At 45.1% G+C, this 15841-nt stretch overlaps 1 protein-coding gene across 1 annotated transcript; it reads left to right on the top strand.

Annotated features, from left to right (window-relative positions):
- The first annotated feature begins 519 nt into the window (after positions 1-519).
- LOC142426498 (olfactory receptor 6E1-like) lies at positions 520-1497 on the top strand. The gene has a single exon (XM_075532118.1). It carries the CDS (start codon positions 520-522, stop codon positions 1495-1497), a length of 978 nt encoding a protein of 325 aa, XP_075388233.1.
- Positions 1498-15841: the final 14344 nt, after the last annotated feature.

Here is a 15841-nt window from a genome sequence, read left to right as displayed (position 1 = left end):
GTTCCCCAGACCAGGTAAATGCCCCAAGACTCTGGTAATCTCGTAAACGCCATAGAGTTTCCATGCACTTGAGGCCTTTTCCATGCAGTTTACCACAGAATACACACCTGAGAGTGAATGGCTAAGCAGAAAGAACTCTATCTCTGAATATGAACTACTTGTGGATGAAGACCCAATATTGGAGGAAATGATTTTTCTCATTTGAATGGTATTTTAAAAACAGACTTTGGTAGGGGAGAAAGAATTCGTGGAGGTATCAGGACTCAGAATTTAATTCAAATGGCTAACGGCGGTCACTTGTGCTTTTGAGCCTTCCTTGGGTCACCTGCCCATCACTTCTTCCTGGGCCAGCTCACAAAACAAGAAGCAGGTGCTCTTCAAACCCAGCCTGAGAGTCAGAGAAGGTAGGAGAGCATGCGCTTCACTCAAGTAAACAGTTCCTTCCCCAACTTTCCCCACTCAGCCTCTTTCCTCTCGGTTCCAGGCTGTCCTCAGACACCCAGAGCATCACAGCTCCCGATGCTGAACACCTCTGGTTGGCGCTCCCCCGTGGAGGCCAGAGACGCCCTGGGGAACAGCACCACTGTCACGGAGTTTGTCCTGATGGGACTCTCAGATGCCTGTGACCTGCAGCTGCTCATCTTCCTGGGCCTCCTCCTGACATACTTCCTCACGCTGCTGGGGAACCTCCTCATTGTGGTCCTCACCCTGGTGGACAGACGCCTCCACACCGCCATGTACTACTTCCTCCGCAACTTCGCCGTCTTGGAGATCTGGTTCACCTCGGTCATCTTCCCCAAGACGCTGGACAACATCCTGACGGGCAGTAAGACCATCTCCCTCCCAGGCTGCTTCCTGCAGAGTTTCTTCTACTTCTTCCTGGGCACCACTGAGTTTTATCTCCTGGCCGTGATGTCCTATGACCGGTATGTGGCTATCTGTAACCCTCTGCGTTACGCCACCATCATGAGTAAAAGGGTCTGTGTCCAGTTGGTCCTTTCTTCATGGATATCAGGATTCCTCCTCATCATTGTTCCAAGTTCAATCGTAATTCAGCAGCCATTCTGTGGCCCCAATATCATCAATCATTTCTTCTGTGACAACTTTCCACTCCTGGAACTCATATGTGCAGACACAAGTCTGATAGAACTCCTGGGCTTTGTGACAGCCAACGTCAGCTTACTGGGCACTCTGTCCGTGACAGCTACCTGCTACGGCCACATCCTCTACACCGTCCTGCGCATCCCCTCTGCCAAAGAGAGGCAGAAAGCCTTCTCCACCTGCTCCTCCCACATCATTGTCGTGTCCCTCTTCTACGGCAGCTGCATCTTCATGTATGTGCGGTCGGGCAAGGGGGGCCAAGGGGAGGACCGAAGCAAGGTGGTGGCCCTGCTGAACACTGTCGTGACCCCAATGCTCAACCCCTTCATCTACACGCTGAGGAACAAACAGGTGAAGCAGGTGCTTAGGGAGCAGGTGAGCAAACTCCTCTCATAAAGATGTGCAACCCAGAGACTGAAGCTAAAGTTCCCAGACAAGCTAATGGGGTATCAGGTCCCTGGAAGACATGTAAGCTTTCCAAGTCACACAAAGCTATGATGACATTTCCACTGTGGCAGAAATGGGGCCAGTCAATATACAACTCATCATAAACTCAGAAGCCCTCTTGTTTCTTGTGGTATTTTCTTTAAATGTCATATGTTATTTTTTATATTTGTTCCTTCTGTTCCTGCCTGTGTTCCTAACTGAAAAGAAGTCCTTTGAGTGCAGAACAAGCTCTGGGTTTTGCCAGAAGCCCCAAGCATCCGTACCCAGTATGTTGGCTGTATGAAAGGTACTCCTAGTATTGTCGACTCATAGATAGATCTTTCCTTTGTATCTCCAACACCCTCGGAGGAGACAATTCTCTGTTCGCTTCATTCTCATTTCACATCTAAAGTCCTGTCACACAAATGCCAGCAAGAATGCATAGAAAGCCTATTATTTTGTATATATGGTACTGAAACATTTTGATATTAAAATTTATACAAATTTCTTACTCCTGTTGATAAAGACTCTTCAACTTGCGAGTTCTTAACTCAGATAAATTACTGAACTTCTCTGAGCTCCCGTTTTCTCATCTGTAAAATGCGGTGACAGTCTCCATTCCAGCAGATTAATATGAAAACCAAATGAGATGTTCTATGTGAAGTTCTTTAAAGACTCACTAGCATAGACTTCATTGGAATGAGGGAACCTGGCCACCCGTTCAGAGGGTGGCTGGGGACAAGGAAGTTGCTTCTGGGACACTTAATTCACAATAAAAACGTTTTTAAAATAATAGTTATGACCAGCATATAATAAGTCACTATAAATGTTAGTTTCTTTCTTTTTTTTGTTAGTTTCTTTCTTACAATTCTTATCCTACCTTCACCCTCTTACTTTTGACTCTCACATCAATTACCAACAAAAGAATTTTAATGACTTTATATTTAAAATATTGTTTTAATTGTTAGATGAGGTCAAATATAATATTCAAACTATTACAATTCATCACTAAAATGTCCACTATTGACAAAGACAAAAATAAGCAGAGTCATCTTAGCCAATGAACAAATATCAAATAAGTAGTTAAATTAATTAGCAAATTAATTTATTCCAAACTATTCCACAAATGCCATGTTCAAGGAAATGTACCACATTATATGGAAAAATGCATATTTTTAAATATTTAAATATCTTATAGAAGATAGGAAATATACTAACAACTATACTTTAGGGTAGAAAATAATATGTGTAGGAAAATATCATGTACAGTTCTTCTAAAACATATTTGAAAATCAGGTTGAAAGGGATGATATCCCAGGGGAATAAAAAGAGTTTTCAGATAATTGACCTAAAAAAAAGTAGGTAGGGAACTTGGCTAGATCAATTACTATAATACAAACCAACAAGTATTGCTACTAGGGTTCCAGTTCACACGGACCTACATGGATTTATTCCAAACAAAAGTCAAAACCAAACCCACTGCTGCTGGGCTCAAACCACAGACCTCACTGTTAGCAACTGCACACCACCACTTAGCCCTATGTGTTAGTCTGGGTAGACTAAAGAAACATGCGTGTCTCCCTAGACACATATGTGTTTATGAAAGAGCTTTACTGATGGTGCCCGGCTATCAAAAGAGATAGTGTCTGGGGTCTTAAAGACTTAAAGGTAAACAAGGGGCCATCTAGCTCAGAAGCAACAAAGCCCACATGGAAGAAGCACACCAGCCTGTGCGATCACGAGGTGTTGAAGGGATCAGATATCAGGCATCAAAGAACAAAAAATCATATCATTGTGGATGAGAGGGACTGTGGATTGGAGACCCAAAGCCCATCTATAGACAACTGGACATACCTTTGTGGAAGGGTCACGGGGAGGAGACAAGCCAGTCAGGGTGCAGCATAGTAATGATGAAACATACAACTTTCCTTTAGTTCCTAAATGCTTCCTCCCACCTCCCAACCACCACCACTATCATAATCCCAATTCTACTTTACAAATCTGGATAGACCAGAGGATATACACTGGTACAGATAGGAGCTGGAAACACAGAAGATCTAGGACAGATGATCCTTCAGCACCAGTGGTGAGAGTGGTGATACTGGGATGGTGGAGGGAGAGTGAGGTGGAAATGGGGAACCAATTACAAGGATCTACATTTAACCTCCTCCGTGGGGGATGCACAAAAGAAAAGTGCATGAGCAGAGATGCCCGACAGTGTAAGATATGACAAAATGATAATTTATAAATTACCAAGGGTTCATGAGGGAGGGGGAGCTGGGAGGGAGTGGGGAAATGAGGAGCTGATGCCAGGGGCTTAAGTGGAGAGCAAATGTTTTGAGAATGATGAGGGCAATGAATGTGCAAATGTGCTTGACACAATTGATGTATATATGGATTGTGCTAAGAGTTGTACAAGCCCCAATAAAATTATTAAACAACAATAGTTAATTAATTAATTAGAATACAGATTCTCTCCACACACCAAAAAAAGAAAGCTTTATATACAAGAGCAATTGAACATTGAGAAACCATCCCAGCCCATTCCAGATCAAGTCCATAAGTCCGATATTAGCCCATATGGCCTATACCAATCTATAAAGAAGTCCTCTTCAGACTCACAAAACACATGCAATAATGCTGAATGCAGGAAGATCACAGGTCAGTGATCTTCAGGTAGATCACAGGTAGGAAGTCTTGTGGATCCAGTGGTGCTGTAAGCATCTCAGTGCTGGCAGGGGTCCACATGGTTCCTCCAGCTCAGGGAACTAGGGTAGTTCCATGTATCTTGTGAGCTGCAATGTCTCCCAGTGAGTTAGCAGAGAGAGTGTGTCTCCCACCTCCAAAGAGGATTACCAGAAAATTCCCAGAATCCTCAGGAGAAGGCCATGCCCACACACAGGTCTCACTGGCTATGGCCTGATTGACAGACAAGACTCCACCCCTTCACTCTTAATCCTCTCAAATTGACAAATGATTATATAACTACCACACCCTACTAATGACCTGGAAATGTGAGTAAATATCCTTTCAATGTAAAATCTAAAATCTCTTTGACTATTCTTTCTCTTAACCAATGAACAAATTCTGTGGATCGTGCTTTCAAAACATACAGAGATTATTCTACTTGGTGCCCCCACCATCCCTCCCATCTTTGCCTATGTCACTTCTGTTTCCTCTAAGCTCCCCATTGCCCTCTTACCAACACCCCACCCTATAGCCCTGGAGGAGTTAGTTAAGTAAAAGAAACTAGGGAAGGGGCTCGCAGCATTGAGAGATAAGCCAAGAACATACAACCTTTTCTCTCTAAAATTTCCTGCCTCAAACAGACCAGAGGTAGAAGAAAGGGGAAGTGTTTTGTTGTTCTTTCTTTTGTTTTTTATTGTGGTGGAAATATATTCAACAAACCATATGCTAATCTATTCATCCCGAGGTGTTCAACAAGTCTTCAAAAGTTTGTGGGGTAAATCCAGTATCGTTTATTTCTGTTTTTCCACGAACTTTCTGCACTGAACTCATATAGTTCAATGACATCGACTGCATTCTTCACATTGTTCAACCATTTGGACTGGCCTTTTCAAAATCATTCTATTTACCATTAACATGGATTCAGTGCCCTCAAAGGAAAACTCTCCTTTTCCCCTTTCATCCCCACTCTTTGATAACCACTAATGATTTTTTATTTCCATATATTGAGGGTGAGTCAAGAAATATTGCTACTAAGGTTCCAGTTCATGTGTACATATATGGATTTATTCCGAACAAAAACAAAAACCAAACCCACTGTTGGTGGGTTTGAACCACAGACCTCACTGTTAGCAATTGAACACTTAGCAGACATGACTACCAATTAGCCCTGCTAATTGAGAGGATGAGTTGCTGGCCCTTCGGTTTTTTTAATCTCCAGCCTTTTGATTAGCAGCTGAATGCTTACCCAAAAGGTTGGCTGTTCACATCCACCAGCCACCCCACAAGAAATAGGTGTGGTACTCGGGTCTCATTTACAGACTTGAAACGTCTATGGGGAAGTTCTACTCTTACGGGAGGGCCACTATGCGTGAATCAACTCAATGACAACAGGTTTGGTGGTTGTTAATGGCTAATGCGATGCCCTGGGGGAATCGGGGGTTAAGAACCTGGCAGCCAAGTAATGAGTCAGTATTGGAAACCGCCAGCCTGTCCAGGAGAAAACGCGTGGCCCTCTTAGCTTCCTCAAACTCCACCGGGAACGTCTCCCCTCCTCGGCGTGGTTCAGGACCTTCCCTGAGCTCTCCTCACATACTAATCTGTGAGAATTATTTGGGTGGCTAGGGAATGTCTGTCTTCTCCGCGAGCCTTGGCTGGTCTCTGCATCTGTGACGTCTAGAGCACACAACACGCACTCAACACATGTCCGTGCGATGCCTTCAGAACTGCGTTTCCTGGTGACACTTAAGCTTCATTAGAAGTTTCCCTGCTTCTTGGTCAGAACAAAGTAAACTTTCAGTCTCAAAACTGAAGAAAGTAAGAGATAAGGGACCTGGGAAGAAGCTGGTCCCCTATTACCAGGGATGGTAATGAATCTCAGAAAGAACAACATTCATTCCTTACATCATCTCTTTACTGGCTGATTTAGTCTTGTGTAGAGAGCTTAGACACTGTTTACCAGGACTGTGTCTGGTATGCCTTCTTTCTTAACCTCACTCTGAGTGAATTTCCTAACTGTGTCTCATTTGATATTATAATAATATGTTTAGTATTTATTCCTTCTTTGCCAAGAAATTTTAAGGAAAAAGTGAGTATCGGATATTAAAACCCAATGCCCAAACTCACAAATGGAGCAATGGAACCGGATACAGAGTCTGCCAAGGAACTATATCACACACACGGGACCTAAGAGATGATCGAAGCAGCCTTCTAATCAACAAAGAACAGTAAATGTGACACATGACACCAAGAACATTGACTAACCAATAGAGGCCTTCCTTGCAAACAGATTGGGAGATGCGTAATGGTTGTACTGGAGATGGTTGAGCAGATGTACAATTTAATACTGATACATGCTTTAAATGCATTTTAAATTAAAACCTACAAAGATACCATATTCATTCAGTATCTAAACATGTCCCTTTCTTTCTTCTTTAAACCACACTCGTGCCCTCTATAATTTTTAGGATTTTTTTTAATTTTTAGGATTTGTTACAGTGGTACACAAATTTTTAAGTGCTTTAGAAACTATGTATGAACAAAATCCTAGATTTTTTACTTTTTGTTTATCTGTTCATTAGCCAGTCTACAGTGCAAACAGACACCTAATTCAACTTTTGTTTGTTTTGTTTTATTTGCTACATGTCTATGGAATCTATAGAAAGGAATCAATTTTGCTAGAACGCTTAAAATGAGGGTTGATACAGGTATGTACCATGTTAAGTGTTGGGGTTTTGAATAAGTATTGGGGTTTTGAATGATAAGGTGAACAATGAAGATAAATGAAGATATTCTACTATTTTAAAGAAAAGCTTAAGCGGGAAGGGGCAGAAAGGGAAACCCATTACAAGGTTGATTATATAGCCCACCCATCCCTAAGGAGACAAGTAACAGAAAGGTGGGTGAGGAAGACAACAGATAGTGTAAGACATGAAATAACAACAATAATATGCGATTGATCAAGGATTCACAAGGGTGGGAGTCGGGGGCAGGTGTGGGATAAAGAGGAACTGATATCAAGGACTCAAGTAGAAAGAAAACATTTTGGAAATTTTGATGGCAACATATGTACAAGTGTGCTTAATACAATTGAATGATGGATTGTCATAAGATTTTTAAGAGCCTCCCCCAATAAAATGATATAAAAAAATTCAAAGATGTTACTTTGACAACTAAGGTATGTCTAACCAAAGCCAGAGTTTTTCAATTGCCTCATACGGATGAAAAAACTGGACAATGGAGAAAAAACCCTGATGCATTATAATAGTGGTATTGGATAAGAGAAATTAATATACTGAGGACCACTATCAATCAATAGGTCTTAGAAGAATGCTCCCGAGAAGTTTGGATAGTGAGATGTTGACTCAGTTACTTTGGACACATTATCGGGAAAGATGAAGGCCTAGAAAAGAAATCAGAGTTCCTGGCAGACAAAGAGGGGAACCCTCAATGAGGCTGACTGCTACAATCATCACAAGAATGCCTTCAAACATACCAACAGTCACAGCTGACGAGATCCAACTGATCACAACACCAGCATAACTTACAGCTAATAAACAACCAAGTGTTCATTATGTTGATTAATGACAATTATAAGATGCATATTAATTACAATAATTACTTAACGTTTCAATTAAAACCCAAGATCAAATCCATTGCCATCTAGTTGAGTCCAATTCCTAATGACCATAAATATATGAGAAGGACCCCATAGGGAAGCAGACCGTCACCCCTTTGTGCTGCAGAGCGGCTCATGGCTTTGAACTTCTGGCTAGAAGTCGATCAATCACCAGCCCACTGTTCCAGCAGAGTTCCTTAAAGATCTAATGAAGTTAGACAAATATTGCCTGAAATTCACTTGTATTCACCTAGAAAAATGTTTTTTCTAAATATCTACTCCCTCTTCAGAGTTGTGCAGAAAGTCTTATCACACTCAGTGATTCTCTTTCCATTGCTATGCTGACCAGTCAGAGAATTACTTACAATTTGAGAAAAAGACTTGGGAGAAAATGTGGAATGGATTATTGTGAATTCCTCTCTTCTACAACGACACTGATCAAAATTTCCATTCCATAATGCTCTTGTTAGGTTCCCTTGAGACAGTCACAAAAGACTACCAGCCAGTCTTGTGCCATCTCACCATTGTTGTTATATTTGAATCTCTTGTTGCGACCACGAGGTCCATCCTTCTCAACAGGCTTGCTTCCAAGAAGCATTCTGACTGTACTTCCCCCAAGAAAGATTTATTTGTTCTTATGATGATCTGAGGTCTGCTCAGTATTCTTCACCAACACTGCCATTTTAATGTATCGGTTCTATTCCGGTCCAGCTTTCAGATGCATATGAGGCCATTAAAAACATCGTGGCTTGGGCCACCTGCACCTTAGCCCTCAAAGTAACATCTGTGCTTCTCAGTGGCTCAGAGTCAAGCCTGTGAGAGTAGAGCCTTCAGGACCTTCATTCACTGATGGGGCAAGACTCAAAATGAGGAGAAACGGCTGTTACTATCAATTAGTAATTGAAACTTGGAATATATGAAGTATGAAGCTAGGAAAACTGGAGGTTTCAAAAAGGAATGCATAAAAATTGACAATGTAGACATTAGTGAGCTGAAATAGACTGATATTGGCCATTTTGGATTAAAAAATATTGCATGGTTTACTACGCTGGGAATGAACCAATCAAGAGAAATGGACATTTCTTTTTTTTTTTTAGTTCATAAAACATTTATGCTTGCAAAGACAAAGTCAAATGTGATAAGGAAATGTCCAAAGACCTAGAAAACCAAAAAATAAGAGCATGCTCAGCATACCTGAAACTGAAAGAACTGAAGGGAAAAAAGGTGAGCCTCAAGTTTCCATCTTGAAAGATTCTATGGGCAAAAGATTGAAGGATGCAGGAAGCGTCAAAAGAAGATGGAAAGACACACAGTCGCTGAACCAGAAAGAACTGATCGACCCTCAACCACCTCAAATGGGAGCAGAAGAGCAAGCGCTGAAGGAAGACATCCAAGCTGCACTGAAGGCACTAGCCAAGAGCAAATCTCCAGGAATTGACGGACCATCGACTCAAGTGCCTCAGCAAGCTGGAAGCACTCCCTCCTCTCTGCCACGACACCTGGAAGCCAACTACCTGGCCAACTGACTGAAGGAGGTCCATATTTGTGCCCATCCCAAAGAAAAGTGACCTAGTAAATGTGCAAGTTATAGAACGATATCCTTAATATCACATCCAACTTGACTGAAGTTCATCCAACAATCGCTACAACAGTGCATTGGCAGGGAACGACCAGAGGACCAGGCCGTGTTTCACTCTATTGCGCATAGAGTCTCCATGAGTTGGAACCCACTCACTTGTGCCCTAGAGCCTCAAGGGAGAACATAGCTTGGCCAGTAGCTTCGTTGCAGACAACTAGCCTCGAGAACTGTGAGAGACTCCATTGGTCTTCAGCCACCAGAAGTGTGGTCATTCATGACGGCATCCTAGGAAGATCTCACGTGTTCTTGGCTTTACAGAACCTCCAGGACAGAGCACTCGTGCTAGGAGGCAGGCCCCCTTACCAGAGTATCCATGATGAAGGATGTAGGCCTATAGAGGAGGCCCACAGAAGAATAACTCGGTCCATAAACATTTGTCTGAAAATTACAGCTCCCATTTCTATTGCTCCTGACTTATGCCAGCTTCCAACTGAGTCCACTTGCAAGCCAATCCTCCAGCTGGCTCAACAGGGATGGAGCACCTGCTGATGCGCTGCCTCTGGCTCTGGCCTCCACGATTTCCTTTGCAGGAACTAGACCTTGATATCGTGTTCAACCCAGTGCCTCACAATTTCACTCTGTGCCTCCTCAGAGAGAAGATTGCTCACATTGACCTTGGCTCACTCCTGACAGTGGTCTAAAAAGATAGCCTACGTTCTGCTCTCTAGAATAACACAGAGTACATCTGGGCGAGCGACGGCCAACAAGCTATTCAAGACAGTTACCAGACTCTCTATTGGTTCTTCAAGCCTACCTCTCCCATTCTGTAGACCATTCCTCCCAGGGCATGTTGTCCACGTCCAGCCTCTTACTGCTCTGTAAATCCCCCGAGAGCAGGGAGCGGGAGGCATGTGTCCTGAAGAGAGAGCCAGTGGAAGGGAGCTGCGGCCCTTCACAAAGATTCAGAGGCCTGGGGAAGCAAGGGCTCAGAAGGAAGGGAATCCGTGAACCATCACTTGGTTCCTAGCTCTGCGTGTCACCTGGGTGCCACAGCAGGAGATGGCAACGCAGAGTCTCAGCAGGTCGCGTTCTGAAATGTCCTGCCTGGGTTGCCAGGGAGAGCAAGAAATCTTCCAAAGATCGGTCTGGAAGAGGACTCTGTATGCACTAGTGCTGGGTGCAGCAGGAGAAGGGGGAATGACCTGGGCTCGGCTCCTGGAGTGCCCTTGTGCCAGCTTTTGCATCTGAAGAGTGATGCCAATAAGCAGGGGGGAATCCAGAATCCACTCCGAGCCTGTGAAGAGTAACGACAGAATTCAGCGGCACAAGTGGCGGCAGCAGCTTCCCTACCAGGTTGGGTAAGTCTCAGGCTGTGCTTCTGGCCACCCAGCCTTCCATGGTCCTGCTCTTCTCAGATCTTCTTTCTGGCTGATGGTGTGCGCAGGCCAATATGCTTCCACGAGTCCTTCCATCCATAGGGTTAGCAGAGGCCGTGTCTGGGCTTGCAACTGAGAAACCCGACTCATTCAGCCTCGGCACCTATCTTACCATCACACCGTGTATCCCACCAACTGCTGGAAGGCTACTTTTTTTTTTCTTTTTTACATTTTATTAGGGGTTCATACAACTCTTATCACAATCCATACATATACATACATCAATTGTATAAAGCACATCCGCACATTCCCTGCCCCAATCATTCTCAAAGCATTTTCTCTCCACTTAAGCCCTTTGCATCAGGTCCTCTTTTTATTTTCCCTCCCTCCCCGCTTCCCCCTCCCTCATGTGCCCTTGGTAATTTATACATCGTTATTTTGTCATATCTTGCCCTATCCAGAGTCTCCCTTCCCCCCCTTCTCTGCCATCCATCTCCCAGGGAGGAGATCACATGTGGATCCTTGTAATCAGTTCCCCCTTTCCAACCCACTCACCCTCCACTCTCCCAGCATCGCCCCTCACACCCCTGGTCCTGAAGTATCATCCACCCTGGATTCCCTGTGCCTCCAGCCCCCATATGCACCAGTGTACAACCTCTGCCCTATCCAGCCCTGCAAGGTAGAATTCAGATCATGGTAGTTGGGGGGAGGAAGCATCCAGGACCCGGGGGAAAGCTATGTTCTTCATCGGTACTACCTCGCACCCTGACTGCCCCATCTCCTCTCCTGAACCCCTGTATAAGGGGTTCTCCAGTGGCCGACACTTGGGCCTTGGGTCTCCACTCTGCACTTCCCCCTTCATTCAATATGGTGTGTATACACACACACACACACACACACATACACACACATATATATACATATACATACATATATATAGGCTACTCTTTTAGCACTTTCCCATCCACAGTGGCAGTCTCTGAAGCCCGCGGGGACAGTTCTACCTTGTCCCATAGGGCTGCTGTGAGTCAGAATCAACTCAATGGTGGTGAGTCGAGAATTTTCTCCTATGTTTTCTTAGGAATTCCCGATCCATGAGAGGGGAACAGGAGAGGAGATCGATAGATAGATAGATAGATAGATAGATAGATAGATAGATAGATAGATAGATAGATAGATAGATAGATAGATAGATAGGGCTTTGGGGAGAGAGGCCCTGTGTCCAAAAGTCTGACAGTCTTGGCTCAATCCTGAGATAATAAACTAACCTCAGATATACCGAGAAACTACCTCTTAGATGTTAAATCCCTGCTGAGGTCCCACAATGACCCCCTCTAGGCTGCCAACCTCCCTTTGGCAACTTCTACCCTCACCTTGTTCCAGCCTTGGGGTAGGGCTCAGTCCTTCCCTGCAGTCCCTCCATGAAAACCTGGGCCATGGGATAAGATGTGAGTGGACTGGGGGCTCCACAGGAGAGCGAGAGGGGTGGGTGTTCCATCACACAGAGAACTGCACCGCAGAGAGGAAATGCTCCCTAGCCCCCTTGGTTCTCACCCACACTCTCCTCAATAGTCTCTCCATGTTTCCCATGTCTCCACCTCAGACTTACTGGTTCCATCATGTGCTACCTGCTCCACTCACCATCGGCATCTGTTTTAAAAAGAGAATCCAGGCCTCGCCCAAGGAGCCCTGGCGACATAGCAGAAGCCCACGAGGGCAGTTCTACTCTGTTCTATAGGCTCGCTATAAGTTGGAGTCTACTCAATGGCAGTGGGTTTGAGTTACAGCTACTCTTTAGGGTTTCCAAAACTGCACATCTGTATCGAAGCCAACAGTCTCATCTTTCTCCCTCAGAGTGGCTGGTGGGTTTGAACCACTGACTTAGCCATTAGCAGCCCAATGCTTATCCCAGTGTTACCAGCACTCCTTCTTAAAGTGCAAGAAGGCAGTACAATGATAAATAAGATCCTTACTCAATTTTCACTTATGTCCAGCAGCAGAGGACCCAGTTTAGTCCGATTCTGACGTGGTGGGAAATGTGGAATGATCCACTGCTACAGAACAGTGAGCCTGTGCTTACGTACTGATTGGGTAATCCCGCCTAAAGACTACAGGCTTGGAGGGGGGAGCAGGGAGGGAGGGGAAAACTGAGGAGCTGATGCCAGGGGGTTAAGTGGAGAGCAAATGTTTTGAGAATGATGAGGGCAATGAATGTACAAATGTGCTTTACACAATTGATGTATGTACGGATTGGGATGAGTTGTATGAGTCCCAATAAAATTATTATTTTTTAAGTTTATGGAGAAAAAAAGACTACAGACTTGTAAGCTCATTCAGTGCCCGACCCGCTTCCTTATCAGTTAGGGCCTCTGCACATGCTCCTCCCTCTGGGGAAGTGTGTTTCCCAGCGCTGCCTATGAGGAGCATGGCTTATCCTTCGAGTTTCAGCTTCAGCGTCACTCCCCAGGGAAGCCTTCCTGACCACCCGAGAGAGCCTGTACAGGCCCAATCATTTCCTACCTCGACCCGTGTTTGAGAACAAAATAAGGTTCCCTTATAGCACTTCACATTGTAAAGAAAGTCTTCCACCCCACTTCGCTGTAAGTTCCCGGAAGACAGAGAGGGCTCTGCCTCGCGCATGGTTGGTGCACAAACACACTACCTTCAGACCTAATCCGATTCCCAGTCCGAGGACGGAGTAGAAGCGCCCCTTTGGGTAAAGCCTCAGCAGTTCAGTGGAGCCAAACTGATGACTTCGTGGTTAGCAGCCAGTGAGTGCTTCATTAATTGTGCTATGCCTGCACTCGCTCATTCCTGTGCTGCTGTTTCATCACCCTCTTGCTCCCTACAGGCAGGACCACAAGGCTTTCCTTCAGCGTCTGTAGCGACCACTGCCTCCGATACTCCTTAGGGCTCTATTCTTGCAAAACAACTTTCACAATTAAGTGGGATCATTCTTAGTCTGCTCCCCAGAGAACATAGTTGACTTATAATTGCTCCTCTGCCTTAATCATGTAAACAACTCAGAGAGGAAACCCAAATTAAGGTCTGCTAGCTCGTCCTCTGGACGGACCTTTCCCTTAAAGGGACATTCCTCAGAGAGCTGAAAGCAAGAGCCTGAGGAACGCAATGGCTCCTTCTGCATTCTGCGGCTCCTGGGTGTGTTAGTCTGGGTACTTTAGAGAAACAAACCCACAGAAAGTCATGTGTAACAGAGAGTTTTAAATAAATATTAAGCACACACCAAGAAAACATCCCAAACTAGTGCTGCCCAAGCCCAAAAGTCCAACATTAGCCATATGTCCGACACCAATCCACAAAGTCCTCCTCCATCTCACAAAACACACACGATGATGCTGACTGCAGGAGGAAAGCCAAATCAGTAAGCATGTAAGTATCTCAGTGCTGGCAGGGGTCCCACACGGCTGCTCCAGCACCCAGGGCAGAATCAGGGTAGGTCCATTTGGCTTCTCCTCAAGGATGTCTTGCAGGAAGTGAGCCTTGCCAGCTGAAGCAGGGAACCAGTTAAGGCAGCTGCACCCTGGTCCGACCATCAGAAAGCAAGAGACCTGAGTACTAGAAAGGCGAGGCTCACTGAGCCATTTATCCCTCTGCCCTTCAACTAACCCCACATGTGTTTATCAGCCAGGTTGGCACAATAAACCAACTAACTCACTGGGTGTCCCCATCCCCAGGGGAGAAGACTCACTGCCATCGAGTGGATTCCAACTCAGACTCTTCACGGGAACAATAAGCCTCATCTTTCTCCCACCGAGTGGCTGGTGGGTTGGAACTACTGCTCTTTCGGTTATCCACCCAGCACGCAACCCACGACACCACCAGGCCTCCAAATAGGGGGAGAGATGGCTACAGAGAAGACACACAGAGAAGCTGGGCAGGTTCTGTTCCTAAACATATTCCTGAATCCTGAGTCCCTGGATAACATCCAGGTGGAAGCTTCCTGCCCTCTAGGTAACATGTCTCTGCCTGCCAAGGGCTCAGTGCAAGCCTTGGAAATAGATGCTAGGCTCAGTGATTTTGAACAAAACCTCACCTGCACAGTCAGCAACTGTCACACAGTTTATGTGTACGTGTGTATAATATTCTGGAAGATAATTCTCCACCTACGGAGCTGAAGAGACTTCATTACCAAGATTTAAATACTTCCAGATATATTCCAGTTCTCCAGTAAGCCCTACTAGTATAGTGGGTTATGCCTTGGACTCCTAACCACACAGCCAGCTCATCCGGAAAAAGAGGAGGCTCTCTACTTCCGTCACAGGCTCAGAAACTCAGAGGGGCCTCCCCCCACCCCCACCCCACCCCCCGTCCTAGACTTGACTCGATGGCAATGAGTGTTTAGCATCTATCCTCTCCTCTTTTAGGCCACCTACCCCTTTGGTGTTCAAGTCACTTACGGGAGGAGGGAGCAGGCAGTGAGACAGGGTTGGGTATGGAAGCGAAGGGGTGGTTTCTAGCTGAGCCCCTGGCAAGAGTATGGGCATTACAATGGTGCTGTGGGCCAGCTTATCGAGCCTCTCCCACAATTCCTTCGTTGTGAGGGCTGGTCATATATTCACTTCACTCATTCATTGATTTAACAAAACTTCATGTGGCCAGGACCCATGTTAGGTGCTGGATAGACTACAAAAGTGAATAAGACGTGGGTGCTAATTCTAATGGCCCATTGCAGGAAAGGAAGCAGGCCTGCCAATTCATACAACTAAGTTAAAAGAAACTCACTGCCACCGAGTCAATTCTGACTCACAGCGACCCTATACGACGGAGTAGAACTGCGCCCTGTGGGTTTTAGTGACTGTAAACCTTTACAGGAGTTGAAACTTCATCTTTCTCTCATGGAACGGCTAGTGCTTTCGAACTGCTAACCTTGCGGTTACCTCCCCGACACATAACTCACTACATCACCACGCCCCCGACAACTGAAGTATCAGAGGCAAATCATAGGGCATCAGCAATGAATCCTCTCCAACAGTAGACTCCAAAATGGGCGGATCCTGTCAAAACAAAGATCTACCTGCCTAAAGCAGGGAGAAG

Source organism: Tenrec ecaudatus, chromosome 14, assembly GCF_050624435.1.
Source record: "Tenrec ecaudatus isolate mTenEca1 chromosome 14, mTenEca1.hap1, whole genome shotgun sequence".
NCBI lineage: Eukaryota > Metazoa > Chordata > Mammalia > Afrosoricida > Tenrecidae > Tenrec > Tenrec ecaudatus.
The sequence above is the reverse complement of the archived record's forward strand: the minus strand, read 5'-3'. Positions and strand labels throughout refer to the sequence as shown.

What these genes read in the sequence shown, in the direction of transcription:
- LOC142426498 (XM_075532118.1), top strand. Translation starts at nt 520, where the DNA reads ATGCTGAACACCTCTGGTTGGCGCTCCCCCGTGGAGGCCAGAGACGCC.